General features: G+C 41.4%; 1 protein-coding gene across 2 annotated transcripts in view; it reads right to left on the bottom strand.

Moving 5' to 3' along the window:
* The window catches only part of CHCHD3 (coiled-coil-helix-coiled-coil-helix domain containing 3), a 183,426-nt gene that overhangs the window by 28,705 nt on the left and 137,934 nt on the right, over positions 1 to 16,787 (bottom strand). For both annotated transcript variants that reach the window (XM_086609932.1, XM_086609931.1), the window contains one exon: positions 4,953 to 5,023. In XM_086609932.1, the coding sequence (XP_086466058.1) occupies positions 4,953 to 5,023 (71 nt within the window). The remainder of the gene's footprint in view (positions 1 to 4,952; positions 5,024 to 16,787) is intronic.

Here is a 16,787-nt window from a genome sequence, read left to right as displayed (position 1 = left end):
TGTGAGTACAACATGATACTTACTGAAGACATCTGCATTAAGGAACTATCAATATTCCTAATTCAGAGATAAATTTTAGTCCCTTAAAAGTCACCATATGTGCCCAACATCAGAAGGGTAACCAGAACAGTGAAACAAACCCACATTTCATAGAATCATAGAATCATCTGGTTGGAAGAGACCTTCGAGATCATTGAGTCCAACCATTCACCCTACACTGTCAGGGTCCCTAAACCATGTTGCTCAACACCAAATTTCCCTAGTCTCAGTCCAATGTTGTCATTAAAAAAGCTTATTTTCTCTCTGTACTGCATTTTTTTTCCATGTCCAGAAAACTGGCATCACTGCTTTGTGAGACAATTATATTTGAAGATCGAAGTGTCACTGTTATTCACTTCACGTGGCTTCATTACAAACTTTCCCAGCTTCACTTCCCCGTCCAAAAGAATATCAGCTGGAACACAACTTACAGGGACAACTCGTAACGTTCCTATGTAATCACAGACAACCATCAAACAGAACTGTGCTTTAAATTTTCTTTTCAGTAAACATTACTAAACCAAGCTCCATGATGCAGAAGTCCCCAATTAAAGGAAGGCAATGATATTGATGTTTTGTCATTTATTCCCGTTGACTCTCTCCTGAATCAAACCCCCCTGCTGAACACATTTCCAACGTTGTAATAGCCGGTCCCTGGCTATCGCTGAGCCCTCACTTCCATCGGCGATCAGAGCAACGGAAATGATTGAGGATCACATAAAACGTATTGATTTGGTTTGTAAAACTGTTTTTAAAACATATCAAATGTGTGAAGATTGTACTGTGTGAAGCCACCTCAGCAAATCCCAAATCTTTTTGTGTTTAATCAAACGAGCTCCCCAGTTCCCGAGAGACATTCCTCCTGATGGCAAGATTCATGAGGAAAAGTCTCATAGTAAGGGAAAAAAGCTATCAAAATCTGTAATTCAGAATAAACACTCAAATTTCCAGATGATGTAAAGAATCCTCCATGATTTAGAAGAATTCTCCAAAAGGGTAGTGAGGCACTAGCACAGGTTGCCCAGAAGAGTTGTGGTTGCCCCATCCCTGGAAGTGTTCAAGGCCAGGTTGGATGAGGCTTTGAGCAACCTGGTGTAGTGGAGGGTGTCCCTGACCATGGCAGGGAGGTTGGAACTGGATGATCTTTAAGGTTTCTTCCAACCCAAAATGTTCTATAATTCTATATAAACCCTGTGCCATGACACACAAGATCCAGAATTTGGTTTCATTGCAGACACAAGAGTTTAGAAGTGACACTGAAGTGACACATTGAGATACTGGGGACAACCTCACCCTTGCTTTGCATCACACGAACACCACCGGGGCAGCAGAAACCAAACCAGACAGACGATCCCCAAATAGGACCTGGTTTTTCCATCAGTCTGGCCGGCTGGGGACTATGCTTTTTCCAAGAAACCAGCAGCAAGAAGCAACTCCAAGTTGTCTAAGAGAGCAATGAAGCAGGAGAGGAGTGGTAAAGTATTTTGGAAAAAGCACTAGTGCACAGCTATGAAGTCTATTATCTACCACAAGATTCAAACCCCACAGAAGACAAAATAAAAACATTTATTTTAAACAGAATTTGCCCTATCCGCTTACTCTATTCCTAAATGAATAAACAAGATGTTACTTGGCTCTAGACACCACGGGGGAATAAAATGTCACCACCGCAGCTGCCAAATGTCCCGCTACCAGCCCTTCAAATTAAGGGGAAAAACCACAATACAACAGTACAATTTGATTAGTTAAAGTTCAGATCCTTGCCCAAAGCCTGGCTCTTCCTGTAATATCGCATTCTTTTCTTCTTGTGTAAACTTCTCGTTATGATGGAGACATCTTCATAATATAATAATTCTGGTTCTAATGTAGCCGTGGGTAACGTAACTCCTGCATTAGAAAAGGCGGCGTGCTCCAGTAATGTTGTTTTAATGCAATTTGTGTACTGCAGGAACTGACTGAACCTGGTCATTTAGGATTTGATCAATGTGAATTAGTGTCTTCAAGAGATGAACCATTTGATAATTCAGAATTTGATCAATGCGAATCAGGAACTCGCCAAGATAAAACATTTATCATGAACATTTGGAATATCAGTGTAATCCAGGAAATGCTGGAGAAGGTAATAAGCAGGCATCAATAAGACAAAGTACAGAAGACCTGCCAGTTCTCTGATACAAGTCCATATAAGATATTTAGTTTTCCCTTTTTAATGGGCTGAATTATCCCTAAAGACTGATGAAGCCACAGCTGATGTAATTTCAGGGACCAAATGGAGGAAGGAAGGGGAAAATCCAGGAAATATTTAAGTAATTATCCAGTCCTGTTTGCTCTTGACAGAGACGTAGCTTAAAAAGTTGAAGAAATACAAGTTATCTCAACAAAACTTAGCAACCAATTCTAGACGTGTTTGAAACAAAGTGAGACTCTTCCGTAACAATACCACAATCAGACCTATTAATCTCGCACTTAGAACCCGAAATCACACCGACATGCAGCGCATCGGTTTATGCATTAGCAAAATTTAGCAGGTCAGCCTTATTTAATTCATCTTTTCCAGCCAATTAAACCAGCTCTTTCAACACCACTGCTGGAAACTCTGTCCTCAATCCTCACATGCAATTAAACCGAACAGAAGTGCCTGATGCCTGGCATCATCTTTAGGTTTCACCAAATCATTCATAATTTGTCCATCAAGTCACATACAAAAGGCAGTGATGAAATAACCTCTGCTGAGTTTAGATCCTTCAATAAAAAGACACGGCATTTAAAAGGATTTTACATCAGGAAAACATTGAAATTATAAAGTAATATTGATATTTCATGGACTTTATCAAATGTACTGCAATTTGTGTGCATACTTCAGATATCTTTTTCTTTTCATAATGTTTTCTTTTTGTTTTTTCAGGCAACGGACCAAAACTGGATCCGCTAATCAAAAAGCTTCAAATAATTTTTCAGAAAATTTGGCTTGAAGTGCAAAGAAAGCACGGCAATTTCAGTAACGGCATTACGGCAAAGACTAGTCAACTAGGTGATTTCTATTTATACCTTCCAGCCTCTAGAAAATTAAAAAAAGATCAATCTCATCAAGTGTGAGGAATCTCTGATTCCCTCTCCAAATCCTTTTTCATTAAATCCTCTTTGGTTTATGCAGATAGACTGAAACATCCTTCAGAATGGCTTTCTTAAAATTCTTAGATACTGTCTGATGAGAAGGACTGGCCCCTGCTATAGCTATGAGCTCCATCTGTGCAAAAAGGAACTCAAAAACTTTTGATTTACTTAGGAAATAATTTATATCTTAGGGAGCAAAAACCCAAACCCAAACCCATTTCCCACCTCTGACCACAATAATCACCAAGACCTACCAACAACTACTTCAAATCACAATAAAAGTTTGTTTTGGAATAATGAAAGTCAGATCAGGCAATAATTAGATTTCAAAACCTGAAAATACCCCACTGTAACAAAGGAAAGGGAAATACCCCCTTCATGGGAACCTTATCACGGATGAAAAAATGACATGGACCAGTTGGAGAGGGTCCAGAGGAGGGCCACGAAGATGATAAGAGGGCTGGAGCACCTTTCCTATGAGGACAGGCTGAAAGAGTTGGGGCTGTTCAGCCTGGAGAAGAGGAGGCTCCGGGGTGACCTTATAGCGGTCTTCCAGTACCTCAAGGGGGCCTACAGGAAAGATGGGGAGAGGCTATTCAGGAGGGCCAGTTGTGATAGGACAAGGGGTAATGGTTTTAAAATAGAGGGAGGTAGATTCAGATTGGATATTAGGAAAAAATTTTTTACCATGAGAGTTGTAGAACACTGGAACAGGTTGCCCAGAGAGGTGGTGGATGCTCCATCCCTGGAGATGTTCAAGGCCAGGTTGGACGAGGCCCTGAGCAACCTGATCTAGTTGGAGACATCCCTGTTCCTTGCAGGGGGGTTGGACTAGATGACCTTTGAAGGTCCCTTCCAGCCCTAACCATTCTATGATTCTATGATTCTATGACAATGAATTAGAACACACCAGGCTTCCCATCCACAATGGGAAACTCTCCAAATTATGCCTAAATCAGACCCTGAGTCAATGGTCATTCTGTCCCTCTTGTTTAAGGGACAGAAGAATCCAGTCCTCAATATCCTCTGCACCATTAACCGGTACTTTATAGATACACTAGAGAATATTTAACAATTCATGATTTTAAGAGATGAAATTATTTTTATCTTGAAGAACTTTATTTATATCATTGTCAGCAGCTCAAAAAGGCCGTTTCTCTTCTTGCTCACCAAAAACCAAAACCAAAAGAAAATCCTTCCGCAAATCTAAAAACCGTCACAGAATAATTCATTTTATACAGCCTTTCTTGGCTGCTGCTGAGAGCAAAAGGTTGTAAAAAGTTCTCTCTGTATCCTTACTAAAATGATAAATGGAACCTTCTGCTTAATGGATGAACCAGCAGAACGGGAAGAGTCCAAGGCTAAGGGTCAGAGTCACTTTGATCCATCAATTACTATATCTTCATTTAACCATCCTCGGGACTAATAAAAATTATTTAATTTGACCTTCACTGTTGAGGGCAAAGTGAAGTTGCTAATTTAACTCCTCTCACATCACGCAAGCACAGGATGAATACTATAGTAATGCCAAGTTGGAGCTACATTTTTGGTGCTCCACTAGAGAAAAAATGTTAAGGAATATATTTTTAGGATATTTCATGGATCTTATCAAATATAAATTAATTAGTACATTACTAACCGCGTATCCAATTTCTATGCAGCTTATGGCTACTATGCACTGGCTTCCAAATTCTTCAAAATTCTCTTATTTCAATAGGATCTATGAAAGGGGGAAGGGGAAGCATTGTGCATTTTAATGTGGATAAGAACTCATCCAGCTGCCAGCAGAAAAGACTTACTTGAACCGAGCTGACACTTCATCGGCAGCTTTTTGATATTGCTCCGTGGTAACTTTGTAGAACTGGGCACTCTGGAAAGTTAAAAAAAAAAAATAATTAAAACCCACAATTTCATATATTATCATTTATATGCATTCTAATATCAACTAAATAATGCTAATTTGGAAATTTTTTATCCATTTAAGTTGCTCCAAAAGAAATCCAAATCCAAAACAAACCTAACCCTCCAATCAGATATTCTATGAAGTTTCAGAGATGACTTTTTGTTTGTTTTTTTTTTTAAGATAAGTGTGTCCTCTTGGCTCTGGAAGGTTATGCAAAAGAGATCCACCTCCTCTCAGGGAGGAAACTGTAAAGAAACATGGGGTAAAAATTCCAAATTTAGCACTAGCTGCTGTTGAAGTCTTTGAAGCTTCTCCATAAGAAAAAAAAAAAAAATCAAATTACCGAGTCCTTACTTCTTTGCATGTCCCTGTTTGTGTTACTTACACATACATCCCCATCTTGTTTTCAGGTGATCCTCGAGTCAAACTTCAAAGTTGCTCAATAAATTAACTAACTAGTGCCTTTCTCTTTTGCTCTTTGCCTTGATAACGCCTCTCTCAGCGAGTTATTTCGATATTCCAAATTTCCAGGTCACTTCAATCCGTTGCTAATTTTAATTTTTAAAATCAGGCAGCTTCAGAACATATTTTTATCTCCCTTATACCCAGGAATGCCTTTCACTCTGTTGCACCAAATCATTAATTTCCAAAATGCAGGCAAGACAAGATTGAATCATCAAGCAACAGAACTTTCCTATACTGAAAAATGGCAAAGTTTCTCAGTGGGACGTAGAATATTCAAAGACAAATCACTATAATGTTGCGATGCTTCATGTCTAGATAACACATACTTGGTATTTTTAAAGAGGTTTTTACAGCCTGAGCACAGTTGGACTCAAGATGTAATAACTAAGGCACCTGGCTTCACAGTTGGAGGAATAAAGAAAAGTTAAAGCAGTTCAAAAGTTCTCTAAACCCATTTTTCTCTGAATGGTGGGGCAAACAGGTCATGGAGATGTAGAAAGGGTTTTTTTTTCTGGCATTTTGCAAGGACTCTTGCGTAGCTTTGCAGCTCTTGAGTCATCTGGCATCCCAGGGAGTCATGTTAACATGGCAACAAAACTCTTACAATCACACACTGCATGATTAAACAAAAACCACTTTGAATCCGTATTTTAACAATCTACCCATTAACATGGTTTAAGGTTGTTCATGCCACGACTTTGATTTTCCATCCTTAAAACAACACACATGAATGGCACAATGCAGTCCATAGAAAGAGTCATTCCAATTTTATTTTGGGTAAAGTAAGCAGGTTTGGTGGTTTTTTTTTTTTTAAGACATTGATTTATGAAAAAGCAATATGCCTAAAATATTGTTAGAGAAAAAAAAAATTAAATCCCTCTGTAACTACAGACATTGCACTTTTGTAAAATTCTGAGATGATAGAGTCTCCTTGATCATTGGGTTAGTAAACATGTCCTAAGCAACATTCATCTGTGCTTATATATAATATAATATATTATATAAAGAGGAACACAGGTAAAATAGCCCAGTACGGCAAAACCACTTGATGGAAACTCCAAAAGAGGCAGTGCTGTCTATAAAACTAAAAGGAAAAAGTATTTTTCCTTCCCATTCGAGGTTCTCATCTTCTGAGGTTCTTCCTTGTGAATTATAATCTTGAAATGTTCAGGAATCACTGAAAAGAATACCAGCTCCGGACACGGGTAAAATTGTATTGCAAGTCTAATATTTTACTGCAAATTAGAACAAATTGTGTAACATCTACTGCAGTCAAAGGTCATGCACAGATCACAAAGAGCACGGTGGTCTACTGCACCCTTGCTTCTGCGATTCAGACCTAATAATTCATTTGTACTGGAATCAAGGTTTCCACGCATGTGCCTTGGGGGTCATTTATTTTTTCATAAATCATCGTTGGCCAGTAAGAAAATGAAAATGAAATCCTCCTCACACCAGTGACCCCCTTGCATTTAGCAATCTCAGCTGCCCAATGACAGCCCCATCCAGGTTCCTTGGACCTAGATGAAATCAATAGGTATGCGATTAGACAGCAGCCTGACGGCGGCGCGAGCGCGGACAGGTCACCGTTTGAGATGATGAATAGCTCTCCATCATCCCGCAGTCCCCTACGATGCTAACATTTACCATAATCTTATTTGGGCTGCGATTTATCTTTCTTTTGCCTGATCAATAAAAATGAACACAACAGTTGTAAGGATCGATTGCAATTTTTTATCATTTTCAAGCATGAAGGAGCATTTCTGACACAAAAACAATATTCTGAGTGGACTTGTTCTACTTTTTAATTGCAGTTCAAGTGATCAACTGAGCTGCAATATATGCCAAGAAGTTTTAATCCTCCAGTAAACTCAAGCTATCAAGAAATCATTTGTTATCTTAGATAAAGAATGCTGTGTTTCTTGGATCAGCTTTTCCTTTGAAATTCATTCAGGTTCTCTTTGAGAGATATACTCTCTATAATCCAGAGATGAAGTTTCATTTTAGAAGTCCTCCCTAATCCTCAAGATAAGAGTACAGTGATCATTTCTCTAAATACAGAAAAAAATGGCGCTATAAGACAGCACTGTTAACATAAATAATTTCCTCAGTCTTCAGATAAATACATATATAGAATCACAGAATCATAGAATGGTTTGGGTTGGAAGGGACCTCAAAGATCATCTAGTTCCAACTCCCCTGCCATGGGCAGGGACACCCTCCACTACAACAGGTTGCCCAAAGCCTCATCCAACCTGGCCTTGAACACTTCCAGGGATGGGGCAGCCACAACTTCTCTGGGCAACCTGTGCCAGTGCCTCACCACCCTCAGAGTGAAAAATTTCTTCCTTAATCTCCCCTCTTTCAGTTTAAAGCCATCGCCTCTTGTCCTGTCACTACATGCCCTTGTCAAAAGCTCCTCTCCAGCTTTCCTGTAGCCCCTTTAGGAACTGGAAGGCTGCTAGAAGGTCTCCCTAGAGCCTTCTCTTCTCCAGGCTGAACAGCCCCAACTCTCTCAGCCTGTCTTCACAGGAGAGGTGCTCCAGCCCTTGCATCATCTTTGTGGCCTCCTCTGGACATGCTCCACATGTCTATATACTCTGTACATTCATGTACTGTTCAACAAAAAGTGGAGGAAAAAACCTATGGTCTAATTCTCAATTTAGCAGCAGTGGCAAACAATCAGAGAGTAGCTCTGGATCAGCCTGTGGATCTTCACGAGTTCCAGTAGATACTCCAAATTCAGCTGTTTTCTCCCCAAAGTACACACAAGTGGGGAGGACAGAGGGAAGGGAACGGAAATGCAATACTACCTACCATTCTGCATCAAGCACTGCGTGCGTGGACATACAAAGCTCAGCTATATTTATTACATCCCACATATACATACTTTCTATATATTCCTAGGATTCTTTTAACTATGTCATTCAAATGGTAGCAAATACTACAACTAAGTTCCCTTGTATCTTTGATTTGGGTCTCTTGGGCACATGCATTATGAAACGGTCTCCAGTTACAGAGCCATCTTCATCTCTTTAAAGTCCTCTCTGTTGCTGTATAACAAAAAGATGGTTTTCTGCAGACCTTTATGGTCTCCTTTGTTGCAAGAAGTATGACAGTGCAGGAAGCATGTTATGAAAGATGCCGGGAACTTCCCAGAGGGAACAGAAGTGTCAGGGTTATGGTAATTAATCATCACCCCAGATTATGTAGAAGATGCTATTTCTGTATCTCTTACAGAGTTCTTGCACCATGTGGGCATGTTTCTTGACTTCAATATCAAAGTAAAGTGGCAAATTGGTGACTAAATCATAGCATCTTCAAAGTCAAGCATCCGGTCAAAACTGATCACTGAGGTGTGCTCCAGAATCACAACCCATCTCCCCGAGTATTCAGAACAACATGAATTACTCTATCACTGCCAACTCAATGGGGGCCTGAATAACCAAGTCAAAATAGGTGATTTTTGGTGATTTAAGGTGATTTAAGACTGCTAAAGCTGGGGGAAATTAACCCATTTGTTTGCATGTTCCTCATGTGTCATCTGCTCAACTGAAGATATACTGTCCACTTTTAAACTAAAAATTGAGGTACTTGACCACACCAAATGCTCACCCATCTCAGAACTCTGGCAAGTATTAACAGCACACGTGTAGGATAAAGAGCAGAACAGGTACATGGTGATACTGGGCCATCCTCCAGCACATATAACGACACAATCCAGTCATACTGGATTTCCCCAAACTGCACCATGATTGTTAGCAGGGGTGAACCCAGCATGTCAGGTTTCAAAAGCTGAATACAGCCAATAAGTGACATAATCATTGAGAGTCCTATTTCCAACACACAAAATGCCAGAAAAAGCTAAGGATTGTAAGACATCGTGACTTACCTAACTCTTATGGAGCACAAAAGGTACTTGTGATCATTAGTTTTTCCATGCATAAATAACTTTAGCCTTAATTACCTTCCAAAGGAATTAGGGCATTTATTTCCAGGAATGGCAAATCATCCAAAAGCATCCAAACTCTGCCCAATTTTAGCTTCCTTAAAGAAAACTCTTAACAATGCAGTTCCAAAATTACCCATTAATATTTTTTTTTAAAAATACTGTAACTTTGTGTTAGTTACCAAACAGGCAATGAGCCATTACAAGGAGTTTTGTTGAAAAACCTGCAAAAACGTTTAGGCAAGTGACTAATTTCATGTGTGACTTTAACCTAATTGACCTAAATAGGACCACCACACGTTAAGTTACTTACTTGAGTGTTTATGGCCCAAAACCAACACATAGGATGGAACTAAATCGAGGGACAAGTAGTAGAATCATAGAATCATAGAATGGTTTGGGTTGGAAGGGACCTTCAAGATCATCTAGTTCCAACACCCCTGCCATGGGCAGGGACACCCTCCACTACACCAGGTTGCCCAAAGCCTCGTCCAACCTGGCCTTGAACACTGCCAGGGATGGAGCAGCCACAACTTCTCTGGGCAACCTGTTCCAGTGCCTCACCACCCTCGGAGTAAAAAATTTCTTTCTTATATCTAACCTAAATCTGCCCTCTTTCAGTTTAAATCCATTGCCCCTTGTCCTGTCACTACACACCCTTGTAAAAAGTCCCTCTCCAGCTTTCTTGTAGGCCCCCTTTAGGTACTGGAAGGCTGCTAGAAGGTCTCCCTAGAGCCTTCTCTTCTCCAGGCTGAACAACCCCAACTCTCTCAGCCTGTCTTCATAGGAGAGGTGCTCCAGCCCTCGGATCATTTTCGTGGCCTCCTCTGGACTTGTTCCAGGAGCTCCATGTCCTTCTTGTGTTGGGGACTCCAGAGCTGAATGCAGTATTCCAGGTGGGGTCTCAGGAGAGCAGAGCAGAGGGGCAGAATCACTTCCCTCGACCTGCTGCCCACATTCTTTTTGATACAGCCCAGGACACGGTTGGCTTTCTGGGCTGCCAGCGCACATTGCCGGCTCATGTTGAGCTTCTCATCCACCAGCACTCCCAAGTCCTTTTCCTCAGGGCTGCTCTCAATCCATTCTCTGCCCAGCCTGTACTTGTGCATGGGATTGCCCCGACCCACGTGCAGGACCTTGCACTTGGCCTTGTTGAACTTCATGAGGTTCTCACAGGCCCATCTCTCCAGCCTGTCAAGGTCCCTCTGGATGGCATCCCTTCCCTCCAGCATGTCCACAACACCACACAACTTGGTGTCATCTGCAAACTTGCTGAGGGTGCGCTCGATCCCACTGTCCATGTCTCCAATAAAGATGTTAAATAGCACTGGTCCCAGTACCGACCCCTGAGGAACACCACTCATCACTGGCCTCCACGTGGACATTGAACCGTTGACCACAACTCTTTGAGTGCAACCATCCAGCCAATTCCTTATCCACTGAATGGTCCATCCATCAAAACCACGTCTTTCCAGTTTAGAGATGAGGATGTCGTGTGGGACATAGTATTTTCTATGCCTTTCACTTAGCATCCTTCTTTGAAAAGAAAGATCGGGATGTGTCGCTCTTGGGGAAGAAGGGCTTTTTTAAGAGCTACTTTCGAAAAAGGGAACAGAGAGAAGCGTAGGCTGGCATTGTGGAAGAGAAGCTAAAGAAAAGAAGACATGAATTTTAATTGTAAATCTATCCAATTTCCCCTGATAAATACAGAGAGCCACAGCAAGTAGAAATAATGCTGTAACTCAAGTAGAGAAAAATGAGATCTGACCACAGGCAGGAGGATTTTCAGCATGTTTGCACCTCAAAATAATCTTCCCCGAACAAAAGTAGGAGAGGAAGTCTTCTCAAAGAACATATTGTGGGGGAATAAGAGAAGAATTATTTTTCTAGACAGCTCTGATTTCAAAGGTCTGTGCAAGAAAATAAATTCCTACAGAACCTCTGAAGGTCAGCTGGTTTGTCTGCATGTGGGACCTCAAAGCAGAAGCGCATGTTTCACTCTCTCCTGAAAATCTTCAGATTTTCAGCCAGATAAAGTTCTGAAAGATCTTGTGTCATCCATGCTGATAAAAGGTTATCAAAAGAACCAGGAGAACTTGAGAGCCCTCATTTAATTTCACTACGATACATCACCTATACGCACTATTTTACTACAGGTGTGCTGAAACTGTTTTTACTGCAGACATACCACGACTTCTTTTTGGCACTGAAATTTCTCTTTAAGCCCTTAAAGCCCTGAACAGATTCAACATAAGAGTAACGCTCATGCAACCTGCCTAAGTGTGGCGGGTATTTTTTTTAATTTAATAGTTATGCAGTTAACACTTTATTTGACAAAGAAAAAGAGGTGACTTCCGTACAAAAGAGACAAATCTCGCCTTTGCTTCAAGTTAGTGCTGTGAAAGACAAAAAATGAGCACAGCTTGACTTCAGAGCAGCTCAGCACCTGCTCCACCCACCAAAGGAACGAAGAGCTTGGGCTGCTTGGCACCTTTGAGAACCAGGAGAGAATTTTTAATTTAAAGACATCTTTTTCCTTATCATCCTCTCCCACAGAAGGACTCAAAGCATCGGCAGGCAAAGATTATCATGTCCCTTGAATGGCAAATTGGAAAGTTTTCTTTGCCTCTTTTTAATCCATTTCTGCTGAAGTCAAGCTTTCTTTTATCCCTTAATTGAATTTCTGGCCATTTCATCTCAGTATCTTTTACAAACCCATTTGTGGATAATATGAAGCATTTTGTTTTATTCTTCCTGTTGACATGCAGCCTGAGATCTTTACGGCTTTAAAAGAGAAAATTTCCAAAGCCTGAAGGAAGGAATAGCTCTTAAGCCTATAAAGTTGCTTCACAGATTTGAATCCAACCTCAAGATTGACACAGTCCTCATTCTGTTCCAGTGCTGCAAAGCAGGGACATGAAGCCAGGCACGGCCACCGCTGTCCAAAGAGACCTATTACAGCAGCTGTGCAAAGGAAAACCATGAAGGAGGGTGGTTTGGGTATCGGGGGACACACCGTGAAAGGAGTATGATCACTAGATCATGCCCTACTGTTTCACAAACTCTAGACTGTGTGGATTATAAAGGAAAAGGTAAGATCAACTGTTAGAAGAAACATCCTTGAAACACCCGGTCATGCCTGATCCATGCCATTAAAAGCAACAAGTGAGCAAGAAGAGGAGGAATTAGGGGAAAAAAGAGTAAGACTACCTACTGTAGTGTGCATACATCTCAGCTCCAAATTATATTAAATCACATCTTTATAAATACAAGACCATTTCTATGGCATCTTTATTTGAATTAAAAACCTCTATTTGTCTCTGAATTGATTTTAATAAGCGACGGAAAACCAAGCGTACAACATCATGCAGTTTCCCGAGCAATACTGCATCTTTATTCTACCTCAAATGCTATTAAAATGATATATGAATGAAGTAATTTCTTCTGAAATGTCATCAGATCAGGCATTTGCTCAAATGTTTAGATAGGTTTTTATTTATACAAGTTATGACTTCCCTCATTTGGCCCAGCTGCACTATTCAGCCAACTGTTGTGGTTTTCAGCCTCAGAGATGACACGAAGGGTGTCCAACCCCGCGTTCAGGGAACCTATGTACAGCTTATGACTTCTGCTCTTGTTGGGGTTTTCACAAGCTATGATGAACTCCCTTTTGAATGAGGGGACTGATCGCTTTCAATATTATTTTGCCTTCATCAGAAGGTAAGAATCATAGAATCATAGAATGGTTAGGGTTGGAAGAGACCTCAAAGATCACCCAGTTCCAACCCCCCTGCCATGGGCAGGGACACTCTCCACTACACCAGGTTGCCCAAAGCCTCATCCAACCTGGCCTTGAACACTTCCAGGGATGGGGCAGCCACAACTTCTCTGGGCAACCTGTGCCAGTGCCTCACCACCCTCACAGTGAAAAATTTCTTCCTTAGATCTAAGCTAAATCTGCCCTCTTTCAGTTTAAAACCATTGCCCCTTGTCCTGTCACTACATGCCCTTGTCAAAAGCCCCTCTCCAGCTTTCCTGTAGCCCCTTTAGGAACTGGAAGGCTGCTAGAAGGTCTCCCTGGAGCCTTCTCTTCTCCAGGCAAGAACTCACTGGATGGGCCAGAAAGTTCTCTCTACCTGTCACAGGGCTGAAAATAATATGGCATTTTGCTTTTATGAAAATGAAGCATCTTTCCATAAAAGAACAGCTGCTGCCCAGAACAAACCAGCTTTCCAGTTCTCAACTGCAGCATACAGGTAACCTGCAGAGAAGCACCCAAGAGACCCCTTGACGAGAGACCTCAATCACAGAACAAGTGCGTTCAGGACAACCCAGAGACAAAAGATGCACGGATGGATGTGGGGATGTGCTTTCACAGCAAAGGAGGCATTTTTACGTGCAAGAAGGGGGAAAAGTAGCTGCAAGTCAGGGAGAGAGAAGACAAACTGAAAGAGAAGCCACAGAATTCAAAAGAAACCAAGGTCACAGTCTGGGATCCTGGACTAAGCCTATAGAGGACATCTGGATGGTACGGAAGTTAAGGCTAAGAGTAATTTTGAGGATTTTGGTGGCGTTTGCTGAAAGCTACACTTCTGCCCTTTACTCCCAAGCCTTTATAAAACCTCGTCTCCCCGTTACATCCCGGAAGAAATTGGCTCTGGACCAGAGTGCTCCTCTGAAAGAACAGATGTCTGAACTATGAGGGACTGAAGGGAGGACTTTGGACAGTTTCTACAGAGGATGAAAAGGCCAACAGGTACCCAAAACAGAACTGAAGATGCCTGAGAAAGAGACAGTAGTACGACCTACTCAGACAAAGGAAACAAAGGAGAAACATGCTGCATCTTGGCAGATGTTCTGCCAGAAGACAATTCACTTCCCAACATCATTTGTTTGATTTCACGACACGTGTGTTTGCCTAAGAGCGCACACTCAGTGTGCAGCGAGTGGGGCAAAATACTTAACTCATTTATCAGCAGAAAATGGGGAAAAGAGCATATTCTTTGACCTTTTCTTTTGAATTTCCAATTCTGTTTTTCAGGCACCACTAACAAATACCTTTAACTGCAACTATTTATGTCTCTAAAGTTTCTCCCAAGACATGCTCCGCTTCACTTTTCTGCCTTAGTAGAACATTGATCTCTAATTTGTTAACACTCAGAGCTGCCAAAGAAAATGAAAACCTTTGTGGAAAAGGACAAATCTATTCAAAGTTCTTACAGCTATTCAGCCAAGCAGCTAATCTGCATGTAATTGTAGTACAGTCTTTAATACAAATGTTCTCAATCTTGGAGATGCACGTGTAAATGCACAACTGTATTTACGGCTCCTGCTGATGACAAGATGTCTCATCCAAATGATTCCTATTTACAACTTTCCTTCTCAGTCTCACCCCTTTCAGTGCTACACATTATAAATTACAGTCTCCCTAAGGTACCAATAGGTATTACTTCTCCACGTCCTAAAGCAGACTTTCTCCCCCAAAATGGCCTATGAACGTGGCAAGTTGCCAAATGCTGGCATTGAGACATAGGAACGGGTATTGCTGCTGCCAGGGGTGATGCCCAAGAAATCGGGTGTGTAGTGACAGAACAAGGGCAATGGCTTTAAACTGAAAGAGGGGAGATTTTGATTAGATCTAAGGAAGAAATTTTTCACTGTGAGGGTGCTGAGGCACTGGCACAGGTTGCCCAGAGAAGTTGTGGATGCCCCATCCCTGGAAGTGTTCAAGGCCAGGTTGAATGAGGCTTTGGGCAACCTGGTGTAGTGGAGGGTTTCCCTGCCCATGGCAGGGGTGTTGGAACTGGATGATCTCTGAGGTCCCTTCCAACCCAAACCATTCTGTGACTCTATGATTCTAAATGTTGAGGAATCCCTTCTCCTACTGGCATCAGGTATGGACTGTGGCACTAGGAATAGCACATCCATAAACAACTGAAAATTCCTGTTGGTGGTTGTCTTTATGGAATCAATTTTTAAATACCAGTCAAACAGGCCACTTAAACATAGCAAAAGCCACACCATAGGGAACTATGAGCAAACCCGGATCAGAACGAGCATTGGATGCCTGTCCGTAGGTTACAAGGATACTCCAATATTTTATTTCAATGTAGATGGCTATATATATCTGCTTAGTAAGGAAAAAAAAATCTATTTTTGCTGCAGCAGCACAAAGTCAACTTAGCTTAAGTCTTCTGTTATGTTCATGCGTAGTTGTAGCTCATCTGCTGCATGAATAACTTTTACAAAGTCTCAAGGAGAGACAATTGGAGCTTCTTCACAAAGATGCTGTTGCAAACTTGTAACAGACAGCTCTGAGTTCAAGGTAGCTCTTCTACGGACTACAGCAGCCATCATTTTAAGATGGTGTTGCTCGTGCTCTGCAAAGGAATGGTCTGGGAAAATCACTTCGAATACCACCGGTTTCAAACCCATTTTTGGTCAGGTTTCCAAGGCAGACAGATATCTCATTGAAGTGGTTGTAAGAATAAGAGAAAATTGCTTCTGCAAATTATGGGTGAAAATTTGGCTAGATCATCAGGCTCTACTTGGAGGCCACCTACACATAGAGCTCCTCAGGGGTCTATACCACAGCCTTCCCTGTTTGATAACATCTTCACTAATGACCCAGAGAGGGACTGCATACTTCCCAAGTTTGCAGATGAAACCAAATTGAGGGAATATACTTTATGGGGAGAGGCCCAGGGAACATGACTTGTTTAGCCTGGAGGAGAAGAAGATCTAGGAGGACCTAACAGCAGCTTCAAACGTCCTAAGAGAAGGTTATCAAGATGGAGAGAAGCTCTTTACTTATGTGCACAGTGGGAGAAGAAGAGGCAATGGTTGTAAATCAAAACAAAAGAGGCTCCAAAGAGATATAAGGAAAAATATTTCCCTCCAAGGATAATCAAGCAGGGGGAGAGGGACCTCAAGGGACTGCGCTATCTCCAGTCTTGGAGGTTTTTAAAGATCCAATAGGTGAAAGCCTGGAACAACCTCACCTGACTCAGTGCTGATCCTGCTTTGAGCAGGAGGTTGGACCTCCCAAGACCTCTTCCAGTCCAAATAATTCTACGAATATGCACGCTTACAGTCAGTGACATATCTGATATCAGAAGGAAAATCTGTTTTGGCTTGTAGATGTGCAATCTGCTCTGCAGCTGTATGTGAAATTCGTCTTGTGGCAGAAGCCCAACATAAAGAATCACAGATCAGCTATATCTTCTTTCAAATAAATGGAAAGTAGCTGAATTTAGCTTTGTTTATTAGATCTAGCACTATCACCGCTCAGTGAGATTGGTTGCCTAAGGGCATAAT

This window comes from Tauraco erythrolophus, chromosome 4 (assembly GCF_009769465.1).
Source record: "Tauraco erythrolophus isolate bTauEry1 chromosome 4, bTauEry1.pri, whole genome shotgun sequence".
Lineage (NCBI taxonomy): Eukaryota > Metazoa > Chordata > Aves > Musophagiformes > Musophagidae > Tauraco > Tauraco erythrolophus.
Note: the sequence above shows the minus strand (reverse complement) of the source record. Positions and strands in the feature narration are given on the sequence as shown.